The 26,596-nt window shown below is 36.7% G+C and overlaps 3 protein-coding genes across 3 annotated transcripts; all 3 read left to right on the top strand.

The window, feature by feature from the left end:
• On the top strand, positions 1 to 3,382 carry LOC146136034 (elongation factor 1-alpha, somatic form-like). Its single transcript, XM_083395695.1, has 8 exons — positions 1 to 58; positions 690 to 891; positions 989 to 1,168; positions 1,650 to 1,822; positions 1,882 to 2,168; positions 2,238 to 2,494; positions 2,606 to 2,840; positions 2,929 to 3,382. The coding sequence occupies exons 2-8, from the start codon at positions 742 to 744 to the stop codon at positions 3,039 to 3,041; spliced, it is 1,395 nt and encodes a 464-aa protein (XP_083251821.1). The 5' UTR covers positions 1 to 58; positions 690 to 741; the 3' UTR covers positions 3,042 to 3,382.
• A 5,746-nt stretch (positions 3,383 to 9,128) lies between these two features.
• LOC146136033 (elongation factor 1-alpha-like) lies at positions 9,129 to 11,702 on the top strand. Its single transcript, XM_083396134.1, has 3 exons — positions 9,129 to 9,272; positions 9,869 to 10,048; positions 11,508 to 11,702. The coding sequence occupies exons 1-3, from the start codon at positions 9,129 to 9,131 to the stop codon at positions 11,700 to 11,702; spliced, it is 519 nt and encodes a 172-aa protein (XP_083252260.1).
• Positions 11,703 to 17,804: 6,102 nt separating this feature from the next.
• Positions 17,805 to 20,367, top strand: LOC146136032 (elongation factor 1-alpha-like). The gene is made up of 3 exons (XM_083396133.1): positions 17,805 to 17,948; positions 18,545 to 18,724; positions 20,173 to 20,367. Exons 1-3 carry the CDS (start codon positions 17,805 to 17,807, stop codon positions 20,365 to 20,367), a joined length of 519 nt encoding a protein of 172 aa, XP_083252259.1.
• The last annotated feature ends 6,229 nt before the right edge of the window (positions 20,368 to 26,596 follow it).

Raw genomic sequence — 26,596 nt, 5'->3', positions numbered from 1 at the left:
GGTAATTTTGTATCACGTGTTACAACGAGGAAAAGCCCTTTCGATTCGTGACAAGCTGGTAAGTGGTCGTTTGCTTTTTTATCGGAGTAAATCGCAGCTCTTTCTTTCTGTTTCGTGTAATTTTTTATGTTATTATGAGCATTACCAATTTAGTTATTTTGTTTAAAGCTTAAATTCTTTAAACGGTATTTGGGCGCTCGTCTATAATCCTACCACAACGAACATTATTTGGGTTAGGGTGCCGGTTAGCGTTTGGGTTTGGGTGAGTCCAGTAATAGTGTTAAACAATATTACTTGACCTACCCACACCCTAACCCACATATTATGCATTGCTTAATAATCATTTCAACGTTGTGGTAGGATTCTAGACCAGCGCCGGTATTTGTCCCTGGTCTAGAATCCTACCATAACGGAGATTATTTGGGTTGTGGTGTGAGGTTTGGGTGGGTCCAGTATTATTAATAAATGTTAAATACACCAATACTTGACTCACCCACACCTGTTGTGCGTTGATTTAATAATTGCTTGAACGCTGTGGTAGGATTCTAGACCAACGCCGTGCGTTTTGCTAAGCAATGTAGTAATGCCAGAAATAATTCGTTTTTGAAAATAATGTGCCGTCAAATTGTTTTAGGTAGACAGCTTGGGTGTTGTTACTTAATCTTTCAAATATTTTATTTTATACGTAGGAAAAAGCATCACTTGAGTCAAATATAGCCCAGTAACTACCACTAAAAAAACATGGCAAAGGATAAAGAAAAGATTCATATCAATATTGTTGTTATTGGTCATGTCGACTCTGGAAAGTCCACAACTACTGGACATTTGATTTACAAATGTGGTGGAATTGACAAAAGAGCAATTGAAAAGTTTGAAAAGGAAGCCCAAGAGGTAACAAACGATTTAATTAAAAACTTTGACTTTAAAACTAACATTCTGTAGTAAGAATTGTGGAAACCCTACCCTTTCGTTTTGTAATTTTTTTTAGATGGGTAAAGGCTCTTTCAAATATGCTTGGGTTCTGGACAAACTGAAGGCTGAAAGAGAACGTGGTATCACCATTGATATTGCTTTGTGGAAGTTTTTCACAGATAACTATCAAATCACCATCATTGATGCGCCAGGTCATAGAGATTTCATCAAGAACATGATCACTGGTACATCTCAGGTAATACTGACAAGATGTTAATTTTTCATTAGGTCAGTTTTTCTATGAAGAAAACTTTTGGAAGTATTGCATTAGTAGTGCCTTCAGGGTTTTGAAGGAAAAAGCGGCACAGGTGTTTTTCAGCGGAGCATTTTTACAATTTTTAGATAATGCACCCCAAGGTTTTGTGTTGCCAGACTCTTTAGTTGGTCCTTTCAGTTCACCAAGGATGTCCCGCAATGATTTGGATTCATATCTTAAAAAAAATTGCGATAAAATATTTAGAGTCTTGGATAAGCTGAACAAGATTTCGTTGATCTTAGTGTACAAGGAAATAACTGGTGTAATGATAAGAAGCCATAGTTTACTTAATATTTAAGTGCATTTTTAATATATTTTGACGCTTTTTGAACAGTAATATACTTTCGGGTCTTCAATAAACACATCAGTGAGTTAAGAAATTTTGCGTATAGACCAGCGCAAACAAATATTTTATTTGCAGGCTGATTGTGCCATCCTGATTGTTGCTGCTGGTGTAGGTGAATTTGAAGCTGGAATTTCAAAGAATGGCCAAACCAGGGAACACGCTCTTCTAGCTTACACTTTGGGTGTCAAGCAGATGTTAGTCGCCATCAACAAGATGGACAACACAGAACCACCGTACAGTGAGGCCAGGTATGAAAAAAAAAAAAACTTTGTGAGGATTGCTTGAAATTCACTTCAATTTCATACAGGTTCAACGAAATTGTTAAGGAAGTCTCCACTTACCTGAAAAAAGTTGGTTACAACCCAAAGAGTGTTGGCTTTATGCCAATATCTGGTTGGCATGGTGACAACATGATTGAAAAGTCGACCAAAATGCCATGGTTTAAGCAGTTCACCAGAGAGGTCAAGGATGGGAAAAAGGAGCTAAAAATCACAGCAAGTACCCTTCTTCAAGCTTTAGATGGAATTGTTCCACCTTCTCGGCCAACAGACAAGCCCCTTCGTTTGCCATTGCAAGATGTTTATAAGATCGGAGGTAAATATTTTCAGATTGAAAACGTTAAAAATTTGCATTTTTGTTTTAAAACATTGTGAATATTTGTAGGTATTGGAACAGTGCCAGTTGGCCGTGTGGAAACTGGTATTATCAAGCCTGGTATGGTTGTGACTTTTGCTCCGAGTGCACTTAGCACAGAAGTCAAGTCTGTGGAAATGCACCATACTGCCATGGACGAAGCTCTTCCTGGTGACAATGTTGGGTTTAATATAAAGAATGTTTCCGTGAAGGAAATCAGACGTGGAAATGTTGCAGGAGACAACAAAAACGACCCCCCAAAGGAAGCCAAAAGCTTTCTCGCTCAGGTTTGTTTTGCTCATTTAATTTTAGTAGAGAATCAAAGTACAAATGCTAAAACCTAAACAATATTTGTTTGGCGATTAAGCATACCTCCATTAAAAACATTTTTTTTAAAGGTCATTGTCCTCAATCACCCTGGTCAGATTGGGGCTGGATATGCGCCAGTGTTGGATTGTCATACTGCTCACATTGCCTGTAGGTTCAGTGAACTAAAGGAAAAGATTGACAGACGTAGTGGGAAGTCTTTGGAAGATAACCCGAAGTTTGTGAAGAGTGGCGATGCTGCAATGGTTGTTATGATACCACAGAAGCCCATGTGTGTAGAATCTTTTGCAGACTACCCGCCTTTGGGTAAGTAAAATTTCCAGGGCATGTTCTTGCAAAGACATTTGTCAGTTTGCAGTTATTCACACCCCTTTACATAATTATTCCAAACTAGGTCGTTTTGCTGTTCGTGACATGAGACAGACTGTTGCTGTGGGTGTAATCAAGAGTGTCACTAAAGGAGACAAGGCTACCAAAGAAACCAAATCAGCCAAGAAGAAGAAGTGACTGCCCGCTTCCTCTCCAACCAAGATCACCCCAGCTACCCATTTTTATGGAAAGTCTCACCAAAATAATTTTAAAATTTTCACCCACATTTTAGTTTCGGCGTTTGCTCAACACATTTCGTTGGTGTTATTTGCTTCTTGCGATACGTTTGAAAAAATTCATCGTAAACACACCAGAAGGAAAACAACAGTCTCTAATTTTGTTAGGTGATTTTAACCAGTGTTTTGTTTCTGCAACTGTTAATTTGTCAACTTCGCTTTTGTATACTATGGCTAGTGTTCTGGGTCCTATTTTCGGCTGTGGTGTTTTTCTTGGTTTAATAAAAAACGCCGTGATCATTATATTGTGCAAGTAAAAGTTTGTAAAAAGCTGTTGCTTAGTTTTTTAAATTGTAATAATAGGTAATTTAAATTTTTTGCATTGACTATGCGCATGCATGGCTCGTGTGGAGCAGGCAAAATGTGTGGTCAAATTACCGATCAATAATTAGTTTACAAATCAAAAAAATATTAAATTAGAAAGCAATATTAGCAAAAAATACTTCCTCTAAAGTTTTAAATAATAGAATAAAGTTTCCTAAATACATTTCAATGATAGCAAACTAGTTTTTAAACGGCAATATTCATTCGATAAATTCATAACCGATCGTGGCAATTATAAGTGCTCGAGAATGACCAACTTATTTAACGATAAATAACGGCAAGGTTGCTATCGTTAAAAGGTCTGATAAAAAATAGTTTAGCAATATAGGTCTCATCTGGGGCGCCCTACAATAGGGCCGAACAATATCGTATTATTTTGGCCGGATGTTGCTGTAACGAAATTGCGCTAAATTAACTATATAATGAAATATGTTAAATTTAATATTTTTTTTTCTTTGACACAAGGCACGCTGGACAAGACAACGTGTTTCGAGCGGTTTGAAGATTATGAGGCGCCTTATCTAAAAATATGCGCACACTTTCATATTTTCATTTCAAAAATGTGCGCACATTATAAAAAAAGTGCGCAGATTAGTGCGCAGATTTTCGGGTGCACATTTTTGCGCAATTTGTAGGCTACAAAAAACGTTAGTACCCCGTCTTCTACGTTCGGTATATTTTTTAGCCGAGTTCACAGCAAATAATTTATTCTTGTCTTAGCTGAAATTACGGAACTAAATTTAACTACAACTGGATCAGCACACAGGCGGATTAGGGCTGGCAAATATAAAGCCTGTCTTACCTCTCATTTCCTCATTTCATTCTCTCCCGGAGGAAACGAAATATCCGCGAGTCCAGCTAGAGGAAAATATATTCCTCGACAAGCCCATGCAAAATATCCCATTCTTCATTGTTACAGTTCACTTTCGGCAGTGCTCGGCTGCTACACAACCTCATTCAAGCATAGTGTTATCTTAACCTAATACTCCTTACTTCATAGAAAAAAATTAATTCAAATTTTAATTAAATATTGGATTTTAAAGAAGAAGCAGCCCCATTTTGGCATTTGTAAGCCTCATTTTGGCTTCCCTGTGCCTTGGCGCCCGGGGACACATGAACCTCACCGCCCACCCCCCGTAGCTACACCTTTGCATAAACCTCGCCCATACAAATAAAGCGTCAAATGAACAGGTCTGGTTGTGTTTGACTGCCGCACTATAACCCAGGGTTAATATTAACTATTAATTTGCGCCCTCCAATCAGCACTTACCCAAACATCACATTTGCCAAAAACATTTGCACACCGTCTGCGAATTTTCGTTCCACCAATTGGTTTTCGCCAATGAATAAACCTGCCTTTTTATGTCTCAGCGTTTATACACGGGGGTTGTATAAAAATCACAACGTTCTAACTTAACGTTTGCAAATAAAGTTTTTGCTGTTTAAATATAACTAGAAAATCTTTCGTACGAATTAAATTTGAGAACAAAAATTGTTTCTGTTTAGACCAGCGGTTCCCAATCTTTTCTAAAAATATTGCCTGGTGGACCCTTTGCAATTATTTTAAAATTTCGCGGCCCTATAAAGGTTTAAGGAACAGTTGACCCATGTTTCTTGTCGTACACTAGTGCAGTCACGATTCTTTCTAATGTAACAACGTTCTAACTAATGCGAGCGATTCGCTGATAGTAGGTTAGTACAGCATAATCAATGGATGATTTATGGTGTCTCTTGTGACATAAAAAAACAAGCAATTTGATCGAATAACAAAGCATAACTAAACACAATAATGATGAAAGATAATGCTTAAAACAGAAACTAATGTTTAAAAACTTAAAGACTAATTCTCCTTGCGGACCCTCTGAAACTGTTGCACGGACCCCATTTGGGCGGCTGACTCTAGTTTGGGAACCGATAATTTAGGCAAACTTCGAATATAAATAATAAGGAGAAATAAAACGTATTCTACGGCAAACTACATTCGGTACATTTAAACTGAGTTTTTAGCAAATCGTAAATATTTATGCTGCCACATAGCTTAAAGTACGAAACACAACTTAAAGTAAATTGAATAATCATACCGGCGAGTTAGGGCTGACAAATAAATTTTCATTCTCTGCAGGTGCCAACAAAATATCCGATCGTCGAGCGAGCGCCAAACATATTCGTCAAGCGAAACATCGGGTTATTTTTTGTCACAGTGGGGTTCACGTTCGGCTGTGCTTGGCTGCTACACAACAACCTCTCCGCATTACACCAGCAGGCGATCTGGTTGGCTTGTCAATAAAAAAGTTTCAAAGTTGAATGAAATTCAATAGCATATATTCATCAAGGTGAAACGTATTGAACTTTTAAATCAACGCAATTCGCAAAACTGCCAACTGCTGACATTTCTCTGTGTGTTTTAATGAAATGAATAAATATATTGTGACTAAAAACACTTGTTATTAACACAGCTTTATTTTTTTTTTGTGGAAAAGGTTTATATCTAGATGACGTCGTAAAGTTACATCTAAACGTGACGTCATAAAAAGTAACCCATACAGTTCGTTTATTTTTTTCAAGTTTTAAGTTGGGGAGTACTGAGTAGTCACTTTCAATAGAAAAGCTACATTACAAAGATGGGTGGATGCAACTAACTTCGCGTGGTCCTCCTTGTTAATATATTGCCAAACAATGGCGAACAAAAGTTGTAAACTTAAAGCCCAAACCAGGCCTAAAATACTTCAACTATACTGGGTCAACCCTGAGAAAGACGCACGGCATAGACACGTTTGTTCACGAAACCCTTAGTTGATCTCTTGTCGGGCAATCAAGCCTCGAATCAGAGATTGAGTGGCTGTGTGTGGATTTTGGTGGATACAATAATAAACGTATACAAACCTCTCCCACACACAATTAACACCAACGTAGGGTTGCCATATTTTTGAAACGGGTAACCTCACAAAGTTTTAAGTTTTTCGCCTGCAGGCGTCAAATATTCAATTTCCCAAAAACTAGGTGTAAGGCATATCATAAATGTATATTGCCGACTAGTGTGTGTACTGTAAGCTTGTATAGTTCGTTACATCACAAAATGTCAAGTAAAGCGGAGCGAGGGAGACTATGGAAAGTTCTCTGGCCTGAGCAAAAGATTTAGTCGGTCTCGGCCTAAGAGAGTAGAGTATAGATACATATAAGCAGACATAAAAAGATAAGACATAAAAAAGTATAAGCAGACTTATATAAGCATATAAGCAGACATAAAAAGAAGGCGATATATAGAATACCACAGAAATATTAATGAGCATATAAAGTACCCGCTAGATAGAGGTACAGAGTCGATACATAAGCAATTTCAGAAATTAATTTTAATTTTTCGTTCAAACCCCAAGATGTAGCAACTGACCAGGGTGATTGCCAAGGTTACCTGGAGTGCCTTTGTTGTCTGATTTGTTTTAGCTTCCTAGGTGCCTAATTAGGTGTAAGCCTATGTAAAAAGTTCTGATCGATATATTTTACTTCAGAAGATTTTACTCGTTAAAATTTCGACCTGCTGGCATCACTTTGGTTAATAATAACCAGGGTTGCCAGCGCTAGGTTTTTAAACGGGTTTCTGGGTAGGTTTCTAGATTTTTTAAATAAATAAAGTGTATTTAAAGAAGTGACTTGCATTTTCACGGTCGTCAAAACGTTCTAGATATCAATCTAGCTACAAATTCAAAACAAAAAAAATATTTTTCCTGTGGACACATTGAATTCGACGTGAGGTAAATAAATACGCAACATTGATGATGAAAACCGATTGGGAAAGTAATTTATAACACATACATATATTACGTCGCATTCGACAATGCGCAGTTGATATATTGACTTGAATTCAGCTACAAGCATCTATGGGAAAAAGGCCAATGCGAAATGCTCAAAACTCTTGTGCCAAAAATGTAAAACTTTTAAGATTTAATTTGGGAATAATGTAAGTGGGTTTGTTTAAGATTAGAGTAGAAAATATCCATTTATTGCTTCCTACGCTGTGTAGAGTTGATGTGCGTTGTTCCAGTTTCGTTTATTGTGACATTCTATAGTGATTTATCGAGGAAAAATCTTGTAGGGGTGACGAAACTTATTTATTATTTTTGAGGGGTAGAGCAAGTTTGAGGGGTAGCATAAAAGGTTGAGAACCACTGGTCCAATCCAAGAATATGACGAGGTTATATACTAACTTCATTTCAAATATATAATTTTTATAATTTGACAAAATCAAGCGATTGTAAAATTTGAGGCATAAAATTGAAAAACACAAACCAGCATCGGTTGTCATTTAACACGGTCTGTACGTGTATTTTGCAGTATCACAAATAAAAACAAAAACACAAGACAAACGGAAGAACGACAGACAACAATAATAAACGTTTAGTCTTGGGTTTTGTTTATGGTTTGAGTTCAACAAAGCGAATTCACTCAACTGCAGCGCGCCTTTATACTTGACTTGGTTTTTAATAATTTAGATGCTATTCATCGCAGATTTACATATAGCATACACTAGTAGTTTTGCTATATTTAAATTTACATGCTGTATCTACACTTGTAGTTTTGCTATATTTAAAGCTGCCAGTATACATAGTAGGTATTTTAGGTTAAATTTACTGATTACCATGAAAAAGGTTTATAACGCTTTCGGCCTTAGGGGTTATTCATATTGAATCGCGACAAGAAACCTAAGGTTGAATTACTTTAACGCAGGAATAAAACCAGATTCAAGACCACAGTTAGACAAATAAGTCAGAATAAGAAATAAACCCATAAGAATAAGACCTTAACTACCAGAAAAAGCTTTGAACCATTTCCTACCTCACCAAACTCCATCCCCAGGTTTATTACAAAGTAACTCTATTCTTAACCGAACTTTTAATCCTACCTATAACCAAGGGAAAAAAGTCCGTTGTGAAAGAGGCTCCCAACCAGCTCGTTCTTATTATAGGCTATGTAACATCGATACTAGACCGGAGAGAGAGGGTGATATTATATCTAGCATAAGTTAAAGCAGGGGTGTCAAACTGGAAACGAAAATATAACTAAAACACATTTTGCGAATACAATGCCAGCGAAAGTCATTTTTTTCGAACGTATTCATAAATCTTGGCATTTCGGCCCTTTTTGTTCGTAACCATACACTCTGTATACTATATTTGTAATGTCAATGCCGCTAAACGTCTGTAGGCATATCTACACTATAGGATATTTAGCACTGTTCTGATAGGCTTAATACGACTTCATTCTAGTTATTTAGAAGTATTGTTTGCGTTGTGGGTCAACGATTGACGCGTGAGCCACAATAGTACGATTTTTTAAGCCTATGTTGGGTAAGCATATACTAAATTTTTAAATAACAACTTTATTGACTGTAACAAGTAAGTTACAGAACTATGCAAAACGTGATTTAATCATTAAAAATTTTTATTGATTTTACCAACCAAAAAAAGAGAGAATAGCACTTGTTTTTCAAAGACGAGAAAACTAAATGCATAGCACACCGCTAAGCAGGTCAGTCTAACAGTTACATATAGCATTTTTTTGCTTTGCCGCGATGTACTCTAGAAATCTTTCGATAATCTTATTTGTTAAAAATAACCCCTGTATTGTTTTTGCTATTTTCGCTGTTAAGTTTCCAAACTAAGCTAAGAACATGCCGACCGTAAAGAAACACATCAGCATTATAATGATCGGCCACGTGGACTCAGGCAAGTCAACAACCGCCGGGCAGTTAATCTACAAATTGGGTGGGATAGATAACCTGGTTATCGAGAAGTTGGAGAAGGAAGCCGAAGAAGTAAGCTTGACAAGCTATTGTTGTGGAAGATTGTATTGCATTTTCCATTAATTCATTTAATTTGATAATGATGCAACTGCACAAATGGAAAATTTTACTTTTTAAACTGTCTGCGCAACTGCGCAGTTGCGCACCTTAGAGGGAACACTGGATAACGGCCCCCAGGTTGGAAACCACTGTTCCAAACCATATTTATAGGGAAGTATGTCGGTTAACAATTTTCGCTTTCAGAAGTAAATTGAGCATCGAAAGGCTTGTAAAGTAAATACATGCGGTAAAAGTTTAACACTTAAGTCATAAACTTTGACGTATAGGCTACCTTAATTAGGCTTTCTCTAAAAAAGCTACAAAACGAGGTGCCACGGTTAACAAATTTAAACTTTTTGCTAAGAAGCTTTTAAGCATCCGTCTTACATCGGTCAAAGTGAAAAAAAGCTTGCCAAAGTTAAAACGAATTTTTTCTTCAGTTAAACTTTTATTTATTCTTTTAATATAAAGTTTGTGTTTTGCAAATCATAAAGCGGGTCATATGTGTCAAACGCAAGTTTGTAAAACTACTTGGATTTAAGGAAAGCGTTGTATTTAACTTCTTGCAGATGGGAAAAGGATCCTTTAAGTACGCTTGGGTGTTGGACAAGCTAAAGGCAGAAAGAGAACGCGGCCTTACAATCGACATTGGCTTGTGGAAAATCGAAACTCTTAAATATGGCATCACGATCATCGACGCTCCTGGTCATAGGGACTTTATTAAGAATATGATCACAGGCACCTCGCAGGTAACTGCTTTTGTTAGTCGATAGTCGCGTTGTTTTATGTACCGTACTAAAAAACTTTAATGTTCTGCAATTAAACAGAGAGTGGATAATGGTCTATAGCAGTGGTTCTCAAACTTTTGTTAAAAAATTACGCAACGGTCCCCCAGCAATTTTTTAATTGCTCACGGTCCTTAAAAATATACACAAATAAACTCAAAATAACACGTTGTTTTTAATTGTATCAATGGGACGGGTGCACTTGCTTCTTTGCTATCAGTTATGTTAACCTCTAATTAACGAATCACTTTATTTAAGTCTAGCAATCACGAACAGTTTTAAAACCGTGCCCACAGTGGCAGCGCAGCAAGCCGTAAAAACGTAATTCTCACTAGCACAAAGCAACACTATGACGTCACAATGGACAATTCAACTTCAAGCGTGCAATAACGTTAATGAACAACTAATGAGCTTGGTTTGGAAAAGTAAGTTGCCTGAAAATTTTATTGCGCAAAAATGTTTCTTCTTCAGGAGCGTCGTGTTGATTTTTAGTTAGGTGCTTCGCGGTCCCAGAAAATTGTCTCGCGGACCCCAGTTTGAGAACCACTGGTCTATAGTGTTTTATAGTGTGGGTTCATGATCGCGGATGACAAGGATACTTGTTGGAAGCTGGGAGGTTGGGGTTGAGATAACGTCCAACTCTTAATGTCACACCAATAAACAAGTAACTTAAGAAAGCTGTTGTTCTCACGCGCCATTGTATACAAATCGAACCTATATGAAATACAATAAATTAGAGGGATAGTATCAAAATAATTGTTTAATAAAGGTACACTATGCACGGATCTGTTATGTAGCTTGTTAATAAATCTCCAAGCCAAAAATGTGGAGTAAATCGACACCATCTTCATTTAGATGTTTCCATATATTTGTATCATCATCAGTTACTGTCACTGAAATATGCCAAACTTCACTTACAAAAGTTTGTTCATGTGGTGTTTCCTACATTACCAAACACGAAGAAATATTTTAACAAAGGTAAAATAACACAGAGTGGATGAAGCGAATGAAAAATCAAAAGTCTGCGGAAATCAAACCATAAGATTGATTTTTCAAGCCTGTAATGGTTGGAGGGGCTCCAGTCATGTATTGATTGTTGATACTTGATTCGTTATCTATTTAAGACTGCAGGTCCGAGTTTGAAAAAAAAGTTGAAACAATAATAAAAAGCTGTTTATCCGAAAGCTGTTTATTTAGCTGTACAAAACCACATAAATATATTGAGCAAATATGACTGACAATGCGTTTATCTTGCTAAAAGCTAAAGCAATAAACGTAGATACACAGGTTGACATACGACCCGTAATCTTTAGTCCTTAAAGTTGTTCGGCCCGCAATCAAAAGGATTTAAAAAAACTTGTTGTTGTAAAAGTTTTTTGGTTTATTGCTTGCACAAGGTTTATGTTGGTATTTACCAATTAAGGCGGATTGCGCTGTGTTGGTTGTTGCCGCTGGTATGGGCGAATTCGAAGCTGGTTTTTCCAAGAGCGGCCAAACTCGGGAACACGCACTGATTGCCAACAGTTTTGGAGTCAAACAGATGATTGTGGCAGTGAATAAGATTGACTCGACACAACCTCCTTACAGTGAAGCAAGGATAGAGCCACTTTTATATTGACAAGTATTGTCTTTTTAACCACAATTACCGCAGACACTTCTTAAAGCCAATAGCACATTCAAATAAACTAGTTTTTTATTTTGGGGTATTCAATCTATCGTTTAGGCACGTCTGTTGAATTTTTGTTTACCTATTCCTAAAAATAAAACTCCCTAAAATAAACTTGTCAATATCAGACCTGGGCCAAATACCTCCCTTTGCAATATGTCCATGATATCGCAAGAAACACGTCGGCAGCTTTGAATATATCTAGCAATATACATTTATTTGATCTGTGCTTAATGCGTCACGTCCCACTCTAAATCTAAATTAAAGTTGCCGTTTTATAGCCACAATAAAATCGATTTTAGTTGTACATTTGCGCACAAATCCCAACGTAATAACCGACTCTTTAGCTAACTTGTTGTATAGCGCCATATAGTATGACGTCTTAATGCGTGTATTGGAAATACTATTTTTGACCCAGCCCACCACAGCATTTTATGTTTTACATGCGGACCATCCTGAAATACAAAGCATACATTTACGTCTTTATTGTCTATATAGTGCTTTTTTCGAAAATTTTTCAACTATACGTCGTCGTAATTTAACTTAATGTCAAGGTGAATTAATATGGAGGCAAGGCCAATTAATCGAGGTTCAGCTTGGATAGAACGGGGTTATTTTGTTGTGTATTTTACTGTAATGAATAGGCGCTCGCTCGATTCGGTTCTTGTAGGCTACAAAAAACGTTAGTACCCCGTCTTCTACATTCGGTATATTTTTTAGCCGAGTTCACAGCAAATAATATATTCTTGTCTTAGCTGAAATTACGGAACTAAATTTAACTACAACTGGATCAGCACACAGGTGGATTAGGGCTGGCAAATATAAAGCCTGTCTTACCTCTCATTTCCTCATTTCATTCTCTCCCGGAGGAAACGAAATATCCGCGAGTCCAGCTAGAGGAAAATATATTCCTTGACAAGCCCATGCAAAATATCCCATTCTTCATGGTTACAGTTCACTTTCGGCAGTGCTCGGCTGTTACACAACCTCATTCAAGCATAGTGTTATCTTAACCTAATACTCCTTACTTCATAGAAAAAAATCATTCAAATTTTAATTAAATATTGGATTTTAAAGAAGAAGCAGCCCCATTTTGGCATTTGTAAGCCTCATTTTGGCTTCCCTGTGCCTTGGCGCCCGGGGACACATGAACCTCACCACCCACCCCCCGTAGCTACACCTTTGCATAAACCTCGCCCATACAAATAAAGCGTCAAATGAACAGGTCTGGTTGTGTTTGACTGCCGCACTATAACCCAGGGTTAACATTAACTATTAATTTGCGCCCTCCAATCAGCACTTACCCAAACATCACATTTGCCAAAAACATTTGCACACCGTCTGCGAATTTTCGTTCCACCAATTGGTTTTCGCCAATGAATAAACCTGCCTTTTTATGTCTCAGTGTTTATACATGGGGGTTGTATAAAAATCACAACGTTCTAACTTAACGTTTGCAAATAAAGTTTTTGCTGTTTAAATATAACTAGAAAATCTTTCGTACGAATTAATTTTAAGAACAAAAATTGTTTCTGTTTAGACCAGCGGTTCCCAAACTTTTCTAAAAATATTGCCTGGTGGACCCTTTGCAATTATTTTAAAATTTCGCGGCCCAATAAAGGTTTAAGGAACAGTTGACCCATGTTTCTTGTCGTACACTAGTGCAGTCACGATTCTTTCTAATGTAACAACGTTCTAACTAATGCGAACGATTCGCTGATAGTAGGTTAGTACAGCATAATCAATGGATGATTTATGGTGTCTCTTGCGACATAAAAAAACAAGCAATTTGATCGAATAACAAAGCATAACTAAACACAATAAAGATGAAAGATAATGCTTAAAACAGAAACTAATGTTTAAAAACTTAAAGACTAATTCTCCTTGCGGACCCTCTGAATCTGTTGCACGGACCCCATTTAGGCGGCTGACTCTAGTTTGGGAACCGATAATTTAGGCAAACTTCGAATATAAATAATAAGGAGAAATAAAACGTATTCTACGGCAAACTACATTCGGTACATTTAAACTGAGTTTTTAGCAAATCGTAAATATTTATGCTGCCACATAGCTTAAAGTACGAAACACAATTTAAAGTAAATTGAACAATCATACCGGCGAGTTAGGGCTGACAAATAAGTTTTCATTCTCTGCAGGTGCCAACAAAATATCCGATCGTCGAGCGAGCGCCAAACATATTCGTCAAGCGAAACATCGGGTTATTGTTTGTCACAGTGAGGTTCACGTTCGGCTGTGCTTGGCTGCTACACAACAACCTCTCCGCATTACACCAGCAGGCGATCTGGTTGGCTTGTCAATAAAAAAGTTTCAAAGTTGAATGAAATTCAATAGCATATATTCATCAAGGTGAAACGTATTGAACTTTTAAATCAATTCGCAAAACTGCCAACTGCTGACATTTCTCTGTGTGTTTTAAAGAAATGAATAAATAAATTGTGACTAAAAACACTTGTTATTAACACAGCTTGAAAAAGGTTTATATCTAGATGACGTCGTAAAGTTACATCTAAACGTGACGTCATAAAAAGTAACCCATACAGTTCGTTTATTTTTTTCAAGTTTTAAGTTGGGGAGTACTGAGTAGTCACTTTCAATAGAAAAGCTACATTACAAATATGGGTGGATGCAACTAACTTCGCGTGGTCCTCCTTGTTAATATATTGCCAAACAATGACGAACAAAAGTTGTAAACTTAAAGCCCAAACCAGGCCTAAAATACTTCAACTATACTGGGTCAACCCTGAGAAAGACGCATGGCATAGACACGTTTGTTCACGAAACCCTTAGTTGATCTCTTGTCGGGCAATCAAGCCTCGAATCAGAGATTGAGTGGCTGTGTGTGGATTTTGGTGGATACAATAATAAACGTATACAAACCTCTCCCACACACAATTAACACCAACGTAGGGTTGCCATATTTTTGAAACGGGTAACCTCACAAAGTTTTAAGTTTTTCGGCTGCAGGCGTCAAATATTCAATTTCCATAAAACTAGGTGTAAGGCATATCATAAATGTATATTGCCGACTAGTGTGTGTACTGTAAGCTTGTATAGTTCGTTACATCACAAAATGTCAAGTAAAGCGGAGCGAGGGAGACTATAGAAAGTTCTCTGGCCTGAGCAAAAGATTTAGCCGTCTCGGCCTAAAAGAGTAGAGTATAGATACATATAAGCAGACATAAAAAGATAAGACATAAAAAGTATAAGCAGACTTATATAAGCATATAAGCAGACATAAAAAGAGGGCGATATATAGAATACCACAGAAATATTAATGAGCATATAAAGTACCCGCTAGATAGAGGTACAGAGTCGATACATAAGCAATTTCAGAAATTAATTTTAATTTTTCGTTCAAACCCCAAGATGTAGCAACTGACCAGGGTGATTGCCAAGGTTACCTGGAGTGCCTTTGTTGTCTGATTTGTTTTAGCTTCATAGGTGCCTAATTAGGTGTAAGCGTATGTAAAAAGTTCTGATCGATATATTTTACTTCAGAAGATTTTACACGTTAAAATTTCGACCTGCTGGCATCACTTTGGTTAATAATAACCAGGGTTGCCAGCGCTAGGTTTTTAAACAGGTTTCTAGGTTTCTAGGTTTTTGAAATAAATAAAGTGTATTTAAAGAAGTGACACCTTTTAAAGTTAGAATTGCATTTTCACGGTCGTCAAAAACGTTCTAGATATCAATCTAGCTACAAATTCAAAACAAAAAAATATTTTTTCTGTGGACACATTGAATTCGACGTGAGGTAAAAAAATACGCAACATGCATGATGAAAACCGATTGGGAAAGTAATTTATAACACAGACATATATTACGTCGCATTCGACAATGCGCAGTTGATATATTGAATTGAATTCAGCTACAAGCATCTATGGGAAAAAGGCCAATGCGAAATGCTCAAAACTCTTGTGCCAAAAATGTAAAACTTTTAAGATTTAATTTGGGAATAATGTAAGTGGGCACACGGCAAATTTTACTGCGCAAATTCTATTGCGCAGTTGCGCACCTTAGACGGAACACTGGCTAACGATCCCCAGGTTAAAAACCAGTGTTCCAAACCAAGTTATATCGGGAAATATGTCGGTTAACAATTTTCGCCTTCAGAAGTAAATTTTGCATGAATTAGCAAATGGTATTTCAAAATATTTTTTTTCATTTGAGCAGTTTTTTTGGGCCCGATGACTCACCATTGCAGATGGAACGGCTAAACCAGTTGTTCTCAACCGGGGTGCCATTTCTTATGCTCAAGAGAGTTATTTAAGAATCTTTAAGAATCTGATTTTGCCCAACTCTTAAAACTTTTTGTTTAAGATTAGAGTAGAAAATATCCATTTATTGTTTCCTACGCTGTGTAGAGTTGATGTGCGTTGTTCCAGTTTCGTTTATTGGGACATTCTAGTGATTTATCGAGGAAAAATCTTGTAGGGGTGACGAAACTTATTTATTATTTTTGAGGGGTAGAGCAAGTTTGAGGGGTAGCATAAAAGGTTGAGAACCACTGGTCCAATCCAAGAATATGACGTGGTTACTAACTTCATTTCAAATATATAATTTTTATAATTTGACAAAATCAAGCGATTGTAAAATTTGAGGCATAAAATTAAAAAACACAAACCAGCATCGGTTGTCATTTAACACGGTCTGTACGTGTATTTTGCAGTATCACAAATAAAAACAAAAACAGAAGACAAACGGAAGAACGACAGACAACAGTAATAAACGTTTAGTCTTGGGTTTTGTTTATAGTTTGAGTTCAACAAAGCGAATTCACTCAACTGCAGCGCGCCTTTATACTTGACTTGGTTTTTAATAATTTAGATGCTATTCATCGCAGATTTACATAGAGCATACACTAGTAGTTTTGCTATATTTAAATTTACATGCTGTATCTACACTAGTAGTTTTGCTATATTTAAAGCTGCCAGTATACATAGTAGGTATTTTAGAGGTTAAATTTACTGATAATCAAAAAAAAAAAAAAGGCTTATAACGCTTTCGGCCTTAGGGGTTATTCATATTGAATCGCGACAAGAAACCTAAGGTTGAATTACTTTAACGCAGGAATAAAACCAGATTCAAGACCACAGTTAGACAAATAAGTCAGAATAAGAAATGAACCCATAAGAATAAGACCTTAACCACCAGAAAAAGCTTTGAAAAATTTCCTACCTCACCAAACTCCATCCCCAGGTTTATTACAAAATAACTCTATTCTTAACCGAACTTTTAATCCTACCTATAACCAAGGGAAAAAAGTCCGTTGTCCAAAGAGGCTCCCAACCAGCTCGTTCTTATTATAGGCTATGTAACATCGATACTAGACCGGAGAGAGAGGGTGATATTATATCTAGCATAAGTTAAAGCAGGGGTGTCAAACTGGAAACGAAAATATAACTAAAACACATTTTGCGAATACAATGCCAGCGAAAGTCATTTTTTTCGAACGTATTCATAAATCTTGGCATTTCGGCCCTTTTTGTTCGTAACCATACACTCTGTATACTATATTTGTAATGTCAATGCCGTTAAACGTCTGTAGGCATATCTACACTATAGGATATTTAGCACTGTTCTGGTAGGCTTAATACGACTTCATCCTAGTTATTTAGAAGTATTGTTTGCGTTGTGGGTCAACGATTGACGCGTGAGCCACAATTGTACGATTTTTAAGCCTATGTTTGGCAGGTAAGCATATACTAAATTTTTAAATTACAACTTTATTGACAGTAACAAGTAAGTTACAGAACTATGCAAAACGTGATTTAATCATTAAAAATTTTTATTGATTTTACCAACCAAAAAAAGAGAGAATAGCACTTGTTTTTCAAAGACGAGAAAACTAAATGCGTGATTAACTCTTAGCATAGCACACCGCTAAGCAGGTCAGTCTAACAGTTACATATAGCATTTTTTTGCTTTGCCGCGATTTACTCTGGAAATCTTTCGATAATCTTATTTGTTAAAAATAACCCCTGTATTGTTTTTGCTACTTCCGCTGCTAAGTTTCCAAACTAAGCTAAGAACATGCCGACCGTAAAGAAACACATCAGCATTATAATGATCGGCCACGTGGACTCAGGCAAGTCAACAACCGCCGGGCAGTTAATCTACAAATTGGGTGGGATAGATAACCTGGTTATCGAGAAGTTGGAGAAGGAAGCCGAAGAAGTAAGCTTGACAAGCTATTGTTGTGGAAGATTGTATTGCATTTACCATTAATTCATTTAATTTGATAATGATGTAACTGCACAAATGGAAAATTTTACTTTTCAAACTGTCTGCGCAACTGCGCAGTTGCGCACCTTAGAGGGAACACTGGATAACGGCCCCCAGGTTGGAAACCACTGTTCCAAACCATATTTATAGGGAAGTATGTCGGTTAACAATTTTCGCTTTCAGAAGTAAATTGCGCATCAAAAGGCTTGTAAAGTAAATACATGCGGTAAAAATTTAACACTTAAGCCATAAACTTTGACGTATAGGCTACCTTAATTAGGCTTTCTCTAAAAAAGCTACAAAACGAGGTGCCACGGTTAACAAATTTAAACTTTTTGCTAAGAAGCTTTTAAGCATCCGTCTTACATCGGTCAAAGTGAAAAAAAGCTTGCCAAAGTTAAAACGAATTTTTTCTTCAGTTAAACTTTTATTTATTCTTTTAATATAAAGTTTGTGTTTTGCAAATCATAAAGCGGGTCATATGTGTCAAACGCAAGTTTGTAAAACTACTTGGATTTAAGGAAAGCGTTGTATTTAACTTCTTCCAGATGGGAAAAGGATCCTTTAAGTACGCTTGGGTGTTGGACAAGCTAAAGGCAGAAAGAGAACGCGGCCTTACAATCGACATTGGCTTGTGGAAAATCGAAACTCTTAAATATGGCATCACGATCATCGACGCTCCTGGTCATAGGGACTTTATTAAGAATATGATCACAGGCACCTCGCAGGTAACTGCTTTTGTTAGTCGATAGTCGCGTTGTTTTATGTATAGTACTAAAAAACTTTAATGTTCTGCAATTAAACAGAGAGTGGATAATGGTCTATAGCAGTGGTTCTCAAACTTTTGTTAAAAAATTACGCAACGGTCCCCCAGCAATTTTTTAATTGCTCACGGTCCTTAAAATAAACTCAAAATAACACGTTGTTTTTAATTGTATCAATGGGACGGGTGCACTTGCTTCTTTGCTATTAGTTATGTTAACCTCTAATTAACGAATCACTTTATTTAAGTCTAGCAATCACGAACAGTTTTAAAACCGTGCCCACAGTGGCAGCGCAGCAAGCCGTGAAAATGTAATTCTCACTAGCACAAAGCAACACTATGACGTCACAATGGACAATTCAACTTCAAGCGTGCAATAACGTTAATGAACAACTAATGAGCTTGGTTTGGAAAAGTAAGTTGCCTGAAAATTTTATTGCACAAAAATGTTTCTTCTTCAGGAGCGTCGTGTTGATTTTTAGTTAGGTGCTTCGCGGTCCCAGAAAATTGTCTCGCGGACCCCAGTTTGAGAACCACTGGTCTATAGTGTTTTATATTGTGGGTTCATGATCGCGGATGACAAGGATACTTGTTGGAAGCTGGGAGGTTGGGGGTTAAGATAACGTCCAACTCTTAATGTCACACCAATAAACAAGTAACTTAAGAAAGCTGTTGTTCTCACGCGCCATTGTATACAAATCGAACCTATATGAAATACAATAAATTAGAGGGATAGCATCAAAATAATTGTTTAATAAAGGTACACTATGCACCGATCTGTTATGTAGCTTGTTAATAAATCTCCAAGCCAAAAATGTGGAGTAAATCGACACCATTTTCATTTAGATGTTTCGATATATTTGTATCATCATCAGTTACTGTCACTGAAATATGCCAACCTCACTTACAAAAGTTTGTTCATGTGGTGTTTCCTACATTACCAAACACGAAAAAATATTTAAACAAATGTAAAATGACACAGAGTGGATGAAGTGAATGAAAAATCAAAAGTCTGCGGAAATCAAACCATAAGATTGATTTTGCAAGCCTGAAATGGTTGGAGGGGCTCCAGTCATGTATTGATTGTTGATACTTGATTCGTTATCTATTTAAGACTGCAGGTCCGAGTTTGAAAAAAAAGTTGAAACAATAATAAAAAGCTGTTTATCCGAAAGCTGTTTATTTAGCTGTACAAAACCACATAAATATATTGAGCAAATATGACTGACAATGCGTTTATCTTGCTAAAAGCTAAAGCAATAAACGTAGATACACAGGTTGACATACGACCCGTAATCTTTAGTCCTTAAAGTTGTTCGGCCCGCAATCAAAAGGATTTAAAAAAACTTCTTACTGTAAAAGTATTTTGGTTTATTGCTTGCACAAGGTTTATGTTGGTATTTACCAATTAAGGCGGATTGCGCTGTGTTGGTTGTTGCCGCTGGTATGGGCGAATTCGAAGCTGGTTTTTCCAAGAGCGGCCAAACTCGGGAACACGCACTGATTGCCAACAGTTTTGGAGTCAAACAGATGATTGTGGCAGTGAATAAGATTGACTCGACACAACCTCCTTACAGTGAAGCAAGGATAGAGCCACTTTTATATTGACAAGTATTGTCTTTTTAACCACAATTACCGCAGACACTTCTTAAAGCCAATAGCACATTCAAATAAACTAGTTTTTTATTTTGGGGTATTCAATCTATCGTTTAGGCACGTCTGTTGAATTTTTGTTTACCTATTCCTAAAAATAAAACTCCCTAAAATAAACTTGTCAATATCAGACCTGGGCCAAATACCTCCCTTTGCAATATGTCCATGGTATCGCAAGAAACACGTCGGCAGCTTTGAATATATCTAGCAATATACAGTTATTTGATCTGTGCTTAATGCGTCACGTCCCACTCTAAATCTAAATTAAAGTTGCCGTTTTATAGCCACAGTAAAGTCGATTTTAGTTGTACATTTGCGCACAAATCCCAACGTAATAACCGACTCTTTAGCTAACTTGTTGTATAGCGCCATATAGTATGACGTCTTAATGCGTGTATTGGAAATACTATTTTTGACCCAGCCCACCACAGCATTTTATGTTTTACATGCGGACCATCCTGAAATACATAGCATACATTTACGTCTTTATTGTCTATATAGTGCTTTTTTCGAAAATTTTACAACTATACGTCATCGTAATTTAACTTAATGTCAAGGTGAATTAATATGGAGGCAAGGCCAATTAATCGAGGTTCAGCTTGGATAGAACGGGGTTATTTTGTTGTGTATTTTACTGTAATGAATAGGCGCTCGCTCGATTCGGTTCTTGTAGGCTACAAAAAACGTTAGTACCCCGTCTTCTACATTCGGTATATTTTTTAGCCGAGTTCACAGCAAATAATATATTCTTGTCTTAGCTGAAATTACGGAACTAAATTTAACTACAACTGGATCAGCACACAGGCGGATTAGGGCTGGCAAATATAAAGCCTGTCTTACCTCTCATTTCCTCATTTCATTCTCTCCCGGAGGAAACGAAATATCCGCGAGTCCAGCTAGAGGAAAATATATTCCTCGACAAGCCCATGCAAAATATCCCATTCTTCATGGTTACAGTTCACTTTCGGCAGTGCTCGGCTGTTACACAACCTCATTCAAGCATAGTGTTATCTTAACCTAATACTCCTTACTTCATAGAAAAAAATTAATTCAAATTTTAATTAAATATTGGATTTTAAAGAAGAAGCAGCCCCATTTTGGCATTTGTAAGCCTCATTTTGGCTTCCCTGTGCCTTGGCGCCCGGGGACATATGAACCTCACCGCCCAACCCCCGTAGCTACACCTTTGCATAAACCTCGCCCATACAAATAAAGCGTCAAATGAACAGGTTGGGTTGTGTTTGACTGCCGCACTATAACCCAGGGTTAATATTAACTATTAATTTGCGCCCTCCAATCAGCACTTACCCAAACATCACATTTGCCAAAAACATTTGCACACCGTCTGCGAATTTTCGTTCCACCAATTGGTTTTCGCCAATGAATAAACCTGCCTTTTTATGTCTCAGCGTTTATACACGGGGGTTGTATAAAAATCACAACGTTCTAACTTAACGTTTGCAAATAAAGTTTTTGCTGTTTAAATATAACTAGAAAATCTTTCGTACGAATTAAATTTGAGAACAAAAATTGTTTCTGTTTAGACCAGCGGTTCCCAAACTTTTCTAAAAATATTGCCTGGTGGACCCTTTGCAATTATTTTAAAATTTCGCGGCCCTATAAAGGTTTAAGGAACAGTTCACCCATGTTTCTTGTCGTACACTAGTGCAGTCACGATTCTTTCTAATGTAACAACGTTCTAACTAATGCGAATGATTCGCTGATAGTAGGTTAGTACAGCATAATCAATGGATGATTTATGGTGTCTCTTGCGAAATAAAAAAACAAGCAATTTGATCGAATAACAAAGCATAACTAAACACAATAATGATGAAAGATAATGCTTAAAACAGAAACTAATGTTTAAAAACTTAAAGACTAATTCTCCTTGCGGACCCTCTGAAACTGTTGCACGGACCCCATTTGGGCGGCTGACTCTAGTTTGGGAACCGATAATTTAGGCAAACTTCGAATATAAATAATAAGGAGAAATAAAACGTATTCTACGGCAAACTACATTCGGTACATTTAAACTGAGTTTTTAGCAAATCGTAAATATTTATGCTGCCACATAGCTTAAAGTACGAAACACAACTTAAAGTAAATTGAATAATCATACCGGCGAGTTAGGGCTGACAAATAAGTTTTCATTCTCGGCAGGTGCCAACAAAATATCCGATCGTCGAGCGAGCGCCAAACATATTCGTCAAGCGAAACATCGGGTTATTTTTTGTCACAGTGAGGTTCACGTTCGGCTGTGCTTGGCTGCTACACAACAACCTCTCCACATTACACCAGCAGGCGATCTGGTTGGCTTGTCAATAAAAAAGTTTCAAAGTTGAATGAAATTCAATAGCATATATTCATCAAGGTGAAACGTATTGAACTTTTAAATCAACGCAATTCGCAAAACTGCCAACTGCTGACATTTCTCTGTGTGTTTTAATGAAATGAATAAATATATAGTGACTAAAAACACTTGTTATTAACACAGCTTTATTTTTTTTTTGTGGAAAAGGTTTATATCTAGATGACGTCGTAAAGTTACATCTAAACGTGACGTCATAAAAAGTAACCAATACAATTCGTTTATTTTTTTCAAGTTTTAAGTTGGGGAGTACTGAGTAGTCACTTTCAATAGAAAAGCTACATTACAAAGATTTGTGGATGCAACTAACTTCGCGTGGTCCGCCTTGTTAATATATTGCCAAACAATGGCGAACAAAAGTTGTAAACTTAAAGCCCAAACCAGGCCTAAAATACTTCAACTATACTGGGTCAACCCTGAGAAAGACGCACGGCATAGACACGTTTGTTCACGAAACCCTTAGTTGATCTCTTGTCGGGCAATCAAGCCTCGAATCAGAAATTGAGTGGCTGTGTGTGGATTTTGGTGGATACAATAATAAACGTATACAAACCTCTCCCACACACAATTAACACCAACGTAGGGTTGCCATATTTTTGAAACGGGTAACCTCACAAAGTTTTAAGTTTTTCGCCTGCAGGCGTCAAATATTCAATTTCCCAAAACTAGGTGTAAGGCATATCATAAATGTATATTGCCGACTAGTGTGTGTACTGTAAGCTTGTATAGTTCGTTACATCACAAAATGTCAAGTAAAGCCGAGCGAGGGAGACTATAGAAAGTTCTCTGGCCTGAGCAAAAGATTTAGTCGGTCTCGGCCTAAGAGAGTAGAGTATAGATACATATAAGCAGACATAAAAAGATAAGACATAAAAAGTATAAGCAGACTTATATAAGCATATAAGCAGACATAAAAAGATAAGACATAAAAAGTATAAGCAGACTTATATAAGCATATAAGCAGACATAAAAAGATAAGACATAAAAAGTATAAGCAGACTTATATAAGCATATAAGCAGACATAAAAAGAAGGCGATATATAGAATACCACAGAAATATTAATGAGCATGTAAAGTACCCGCTAGATAGAGGTACAGAGTCGCTACATAAGCAATTTCAGAAATTAATTTTAATTTTTCGTTCAAACCCCAAGATGTAGCAACTGACCAGGGTGATTGCCAAGGTTACCTGGAGTGCCTTTGTTGTCTGATTTGTTTTAGCTTCCTAGGTGCATAATTAGGTGTAAGCCTATGTAAAAAGTTCTGATCGATATATTTTACTTCAGAAGATTTTACTCGTTAAAATTTCGACCTGCTGGCATCACTTTGGTTAATAATAACCAGGGTTGCCAGCGCTAGGTTTTTAAACGGGTTTCTGGGTAGGTTTCTAGATTTTTTAAACAAACAAAGTGTATTTAAAGAAGTGACTTCACGGTCGTCAAAACGTTCTAGATATTTTTTCACGGTCGTCAAAACGTTCTAGACATCAATCTAGCTACAAATTCAAAACAAAAAAATATTTTTCCTGTGGACACATTGAATTCGACGTGAGGTAAATAAATACGCAACATGGATGATGAAAACCGATTGGGAAAGTAATTTATAACACAGACATATATTACGTCGCATTCGACAATGCGCAGTTGATATATTGACTTGAATTCAGCTACAAGCATCTATGGGAAAAAGGCCAATGCGAAATGTTCAAAACTCTTGTGACAAAAATGTAAAACTTTCAAGATTTAATTTGGGAATAATGTAAGTGGGCACACGGCAAATTTTACTGCGCAAATTCTATTGCGCAGTTGAGCACCTTAGACGGAACACTGGCTAACGATCCCCAGGTTAAAAACCAGTGTTCCAAACCAAGTTATATCGGGAAATATGTCGGTTAACAATTTTCGCCTTCAGAAGTAAATTTTGCATGAATTAGCAAATGGTATTTCAAAATATTTTTTTTCATTTGAGCAGTTTTTTTGGGCCCGATGACTCACCATTGCAGATGGAACGGCTAAAACAGTTGTTCTCAACCGGGGTGCCATTTCTTATGCTCAAGAGAGTTATTTAAGAATCTTTAAGAATCTGATTTTGCCCAACTCTTAAAACTTTTTTTTTAAGATTAGAGTAGAAAATATCCATTTATTGCTTCCTACGCTGTGTAGAGTTGATGTGCGTTGTTCCAGTTTCGTTTATTGTGACATTCTAGTGATTTATCGAGGAAAAATCTTGTAGGGGTGACGAAACTTATTTATTATTTTTGAGGGGTAGAGCAAGTTTGAGGGGTAGCATAAAAGGTTGAGAACCACTGGTCCAATCCAAGAATATGACGAGGTTACTAACTTCATTTCAAATATATAATTTTTATAATTTGACAAAATCAAGCGATTGTAAAATTTGAGGCATAAAATTAAAAAACACAAACCAGCATCGGTTGTCATTTAACACGGCCTGTACGTGTATTTTGCAGTATCACAAATAAAAACAAAAACACAAGACAAACGGAAGAACGACAGACAACAGTAATAAACGTTTAGTCTTGGGTTTTGTTTATAGTATTTTCAACAAAGCGAATTCACTCAACTGCAGCGCGCCTTTATACATGACTTGGTTTTTAATAATTTAGATGCTATTCATCGCAGATTTACATATAGCATACACTAGTAGTTTTGCTATATTTAAATTTACATGCTCTATCTGCACTTGTAGTTTGGCTATATTTAAAGCTGCCAGTATACATAGTAGTTATTTTAGGTTAAATTTACTGATTACCATGAAAAAGGTTTATAACGCTTTCGGCCTTAGGGGTTATTCATATTGAATCGCGACAAGAAACCTAAGGTTGAATTACTTTAACGCAGGAATAAAACCAGATTCAAGACCACAGTTAGACAAATAAGTCAGAATAAGAAATGAACCCATAAGAATAAGACCTTAACCACCAGAAAAAGCTTTGAACCATTTCCTACCTCACCAAACTCCATCCCCAGGTTTATTACAAAGTAACTCTATTCTTAACCGAACTTTTAATCCTACCTATAACCAAGGGAAAAAAGTCCGTTGTGAAAGAGGCTCCCAACCAGCTCGTTCTTATTATAGGCTATGTAACATCGATACTAGACCGGATAGAGAGGGTGATATTATATCTAGCATAAGTTAAAGCAGGGGTGTCAAACTGGAAACGAAAATATAACTAAAACACATTTTGCGAATACAATGCCAGCGAAAGTCATTTTTTTTCGAACGTATTAATAAATCTTGGCATTTCGGCCCTTTTTGTTCGTAACCATACACTCTGTATACTATATTTGTAATGTCAATGCCGTTAAACGTCTGTAGGCATATCTACACTATAGGATATTTAGCACTGTTCTGATAGGCTTAATACGACTTCATCCTAGTTATTTAGAAGTATTGTTTGCGTTGTGGGTCAACGATTGACGCGTGAGTCACAATTGTACGATTTTTTTAACCCTATGTTTGGCAGGTAAGCATATACTAAATTTTTAAATTGTAACTTTATTGACTGTAACAAGTGAGTTACAGAACTATTGCAAAACGTGATTTAATCATTAAAAATTGTTATTGATTTTACCAACCAAAAAAAGAGAGAATAGCATATGTTTTTCAAAGACGAGAAAACTAAATGCGTGATTAACTCTTAGCATAGCACACCGCTAAGCAGGTCAGTCTAACGGTCACATATAGCATTTTTTTGCTTTGCCGCGATGTAATCTTTCGATAATCTTATTTGTTAAAAATAACCCCTGTATTGTTTTTACTATTTTCGCTGTTAAGTTTCCAAACTAAGCTAAGAAC

The sequence above is a fragment of the Ascidiella aspersa genome, chromosome 8 (assembly GCF_963924565.1).
Source record: "Ascidiella aspersa chromosome 8, kaAscAspe10.2, whole genome shotgun sequence".
NCBI classification, from domain to species: domain Eukaryota; kingdom Metazoa; phylum Chordata; class Ascidiacea; order Phlebobranchia; family Ascidiidae; genus Ascidiella; species Ascidiella aspersa.
The sequence above is the reverse complement of the archived record's forward strand: the minus strand, read 5'-3'. Positions and strand labels throughout refer to the sequence as shown.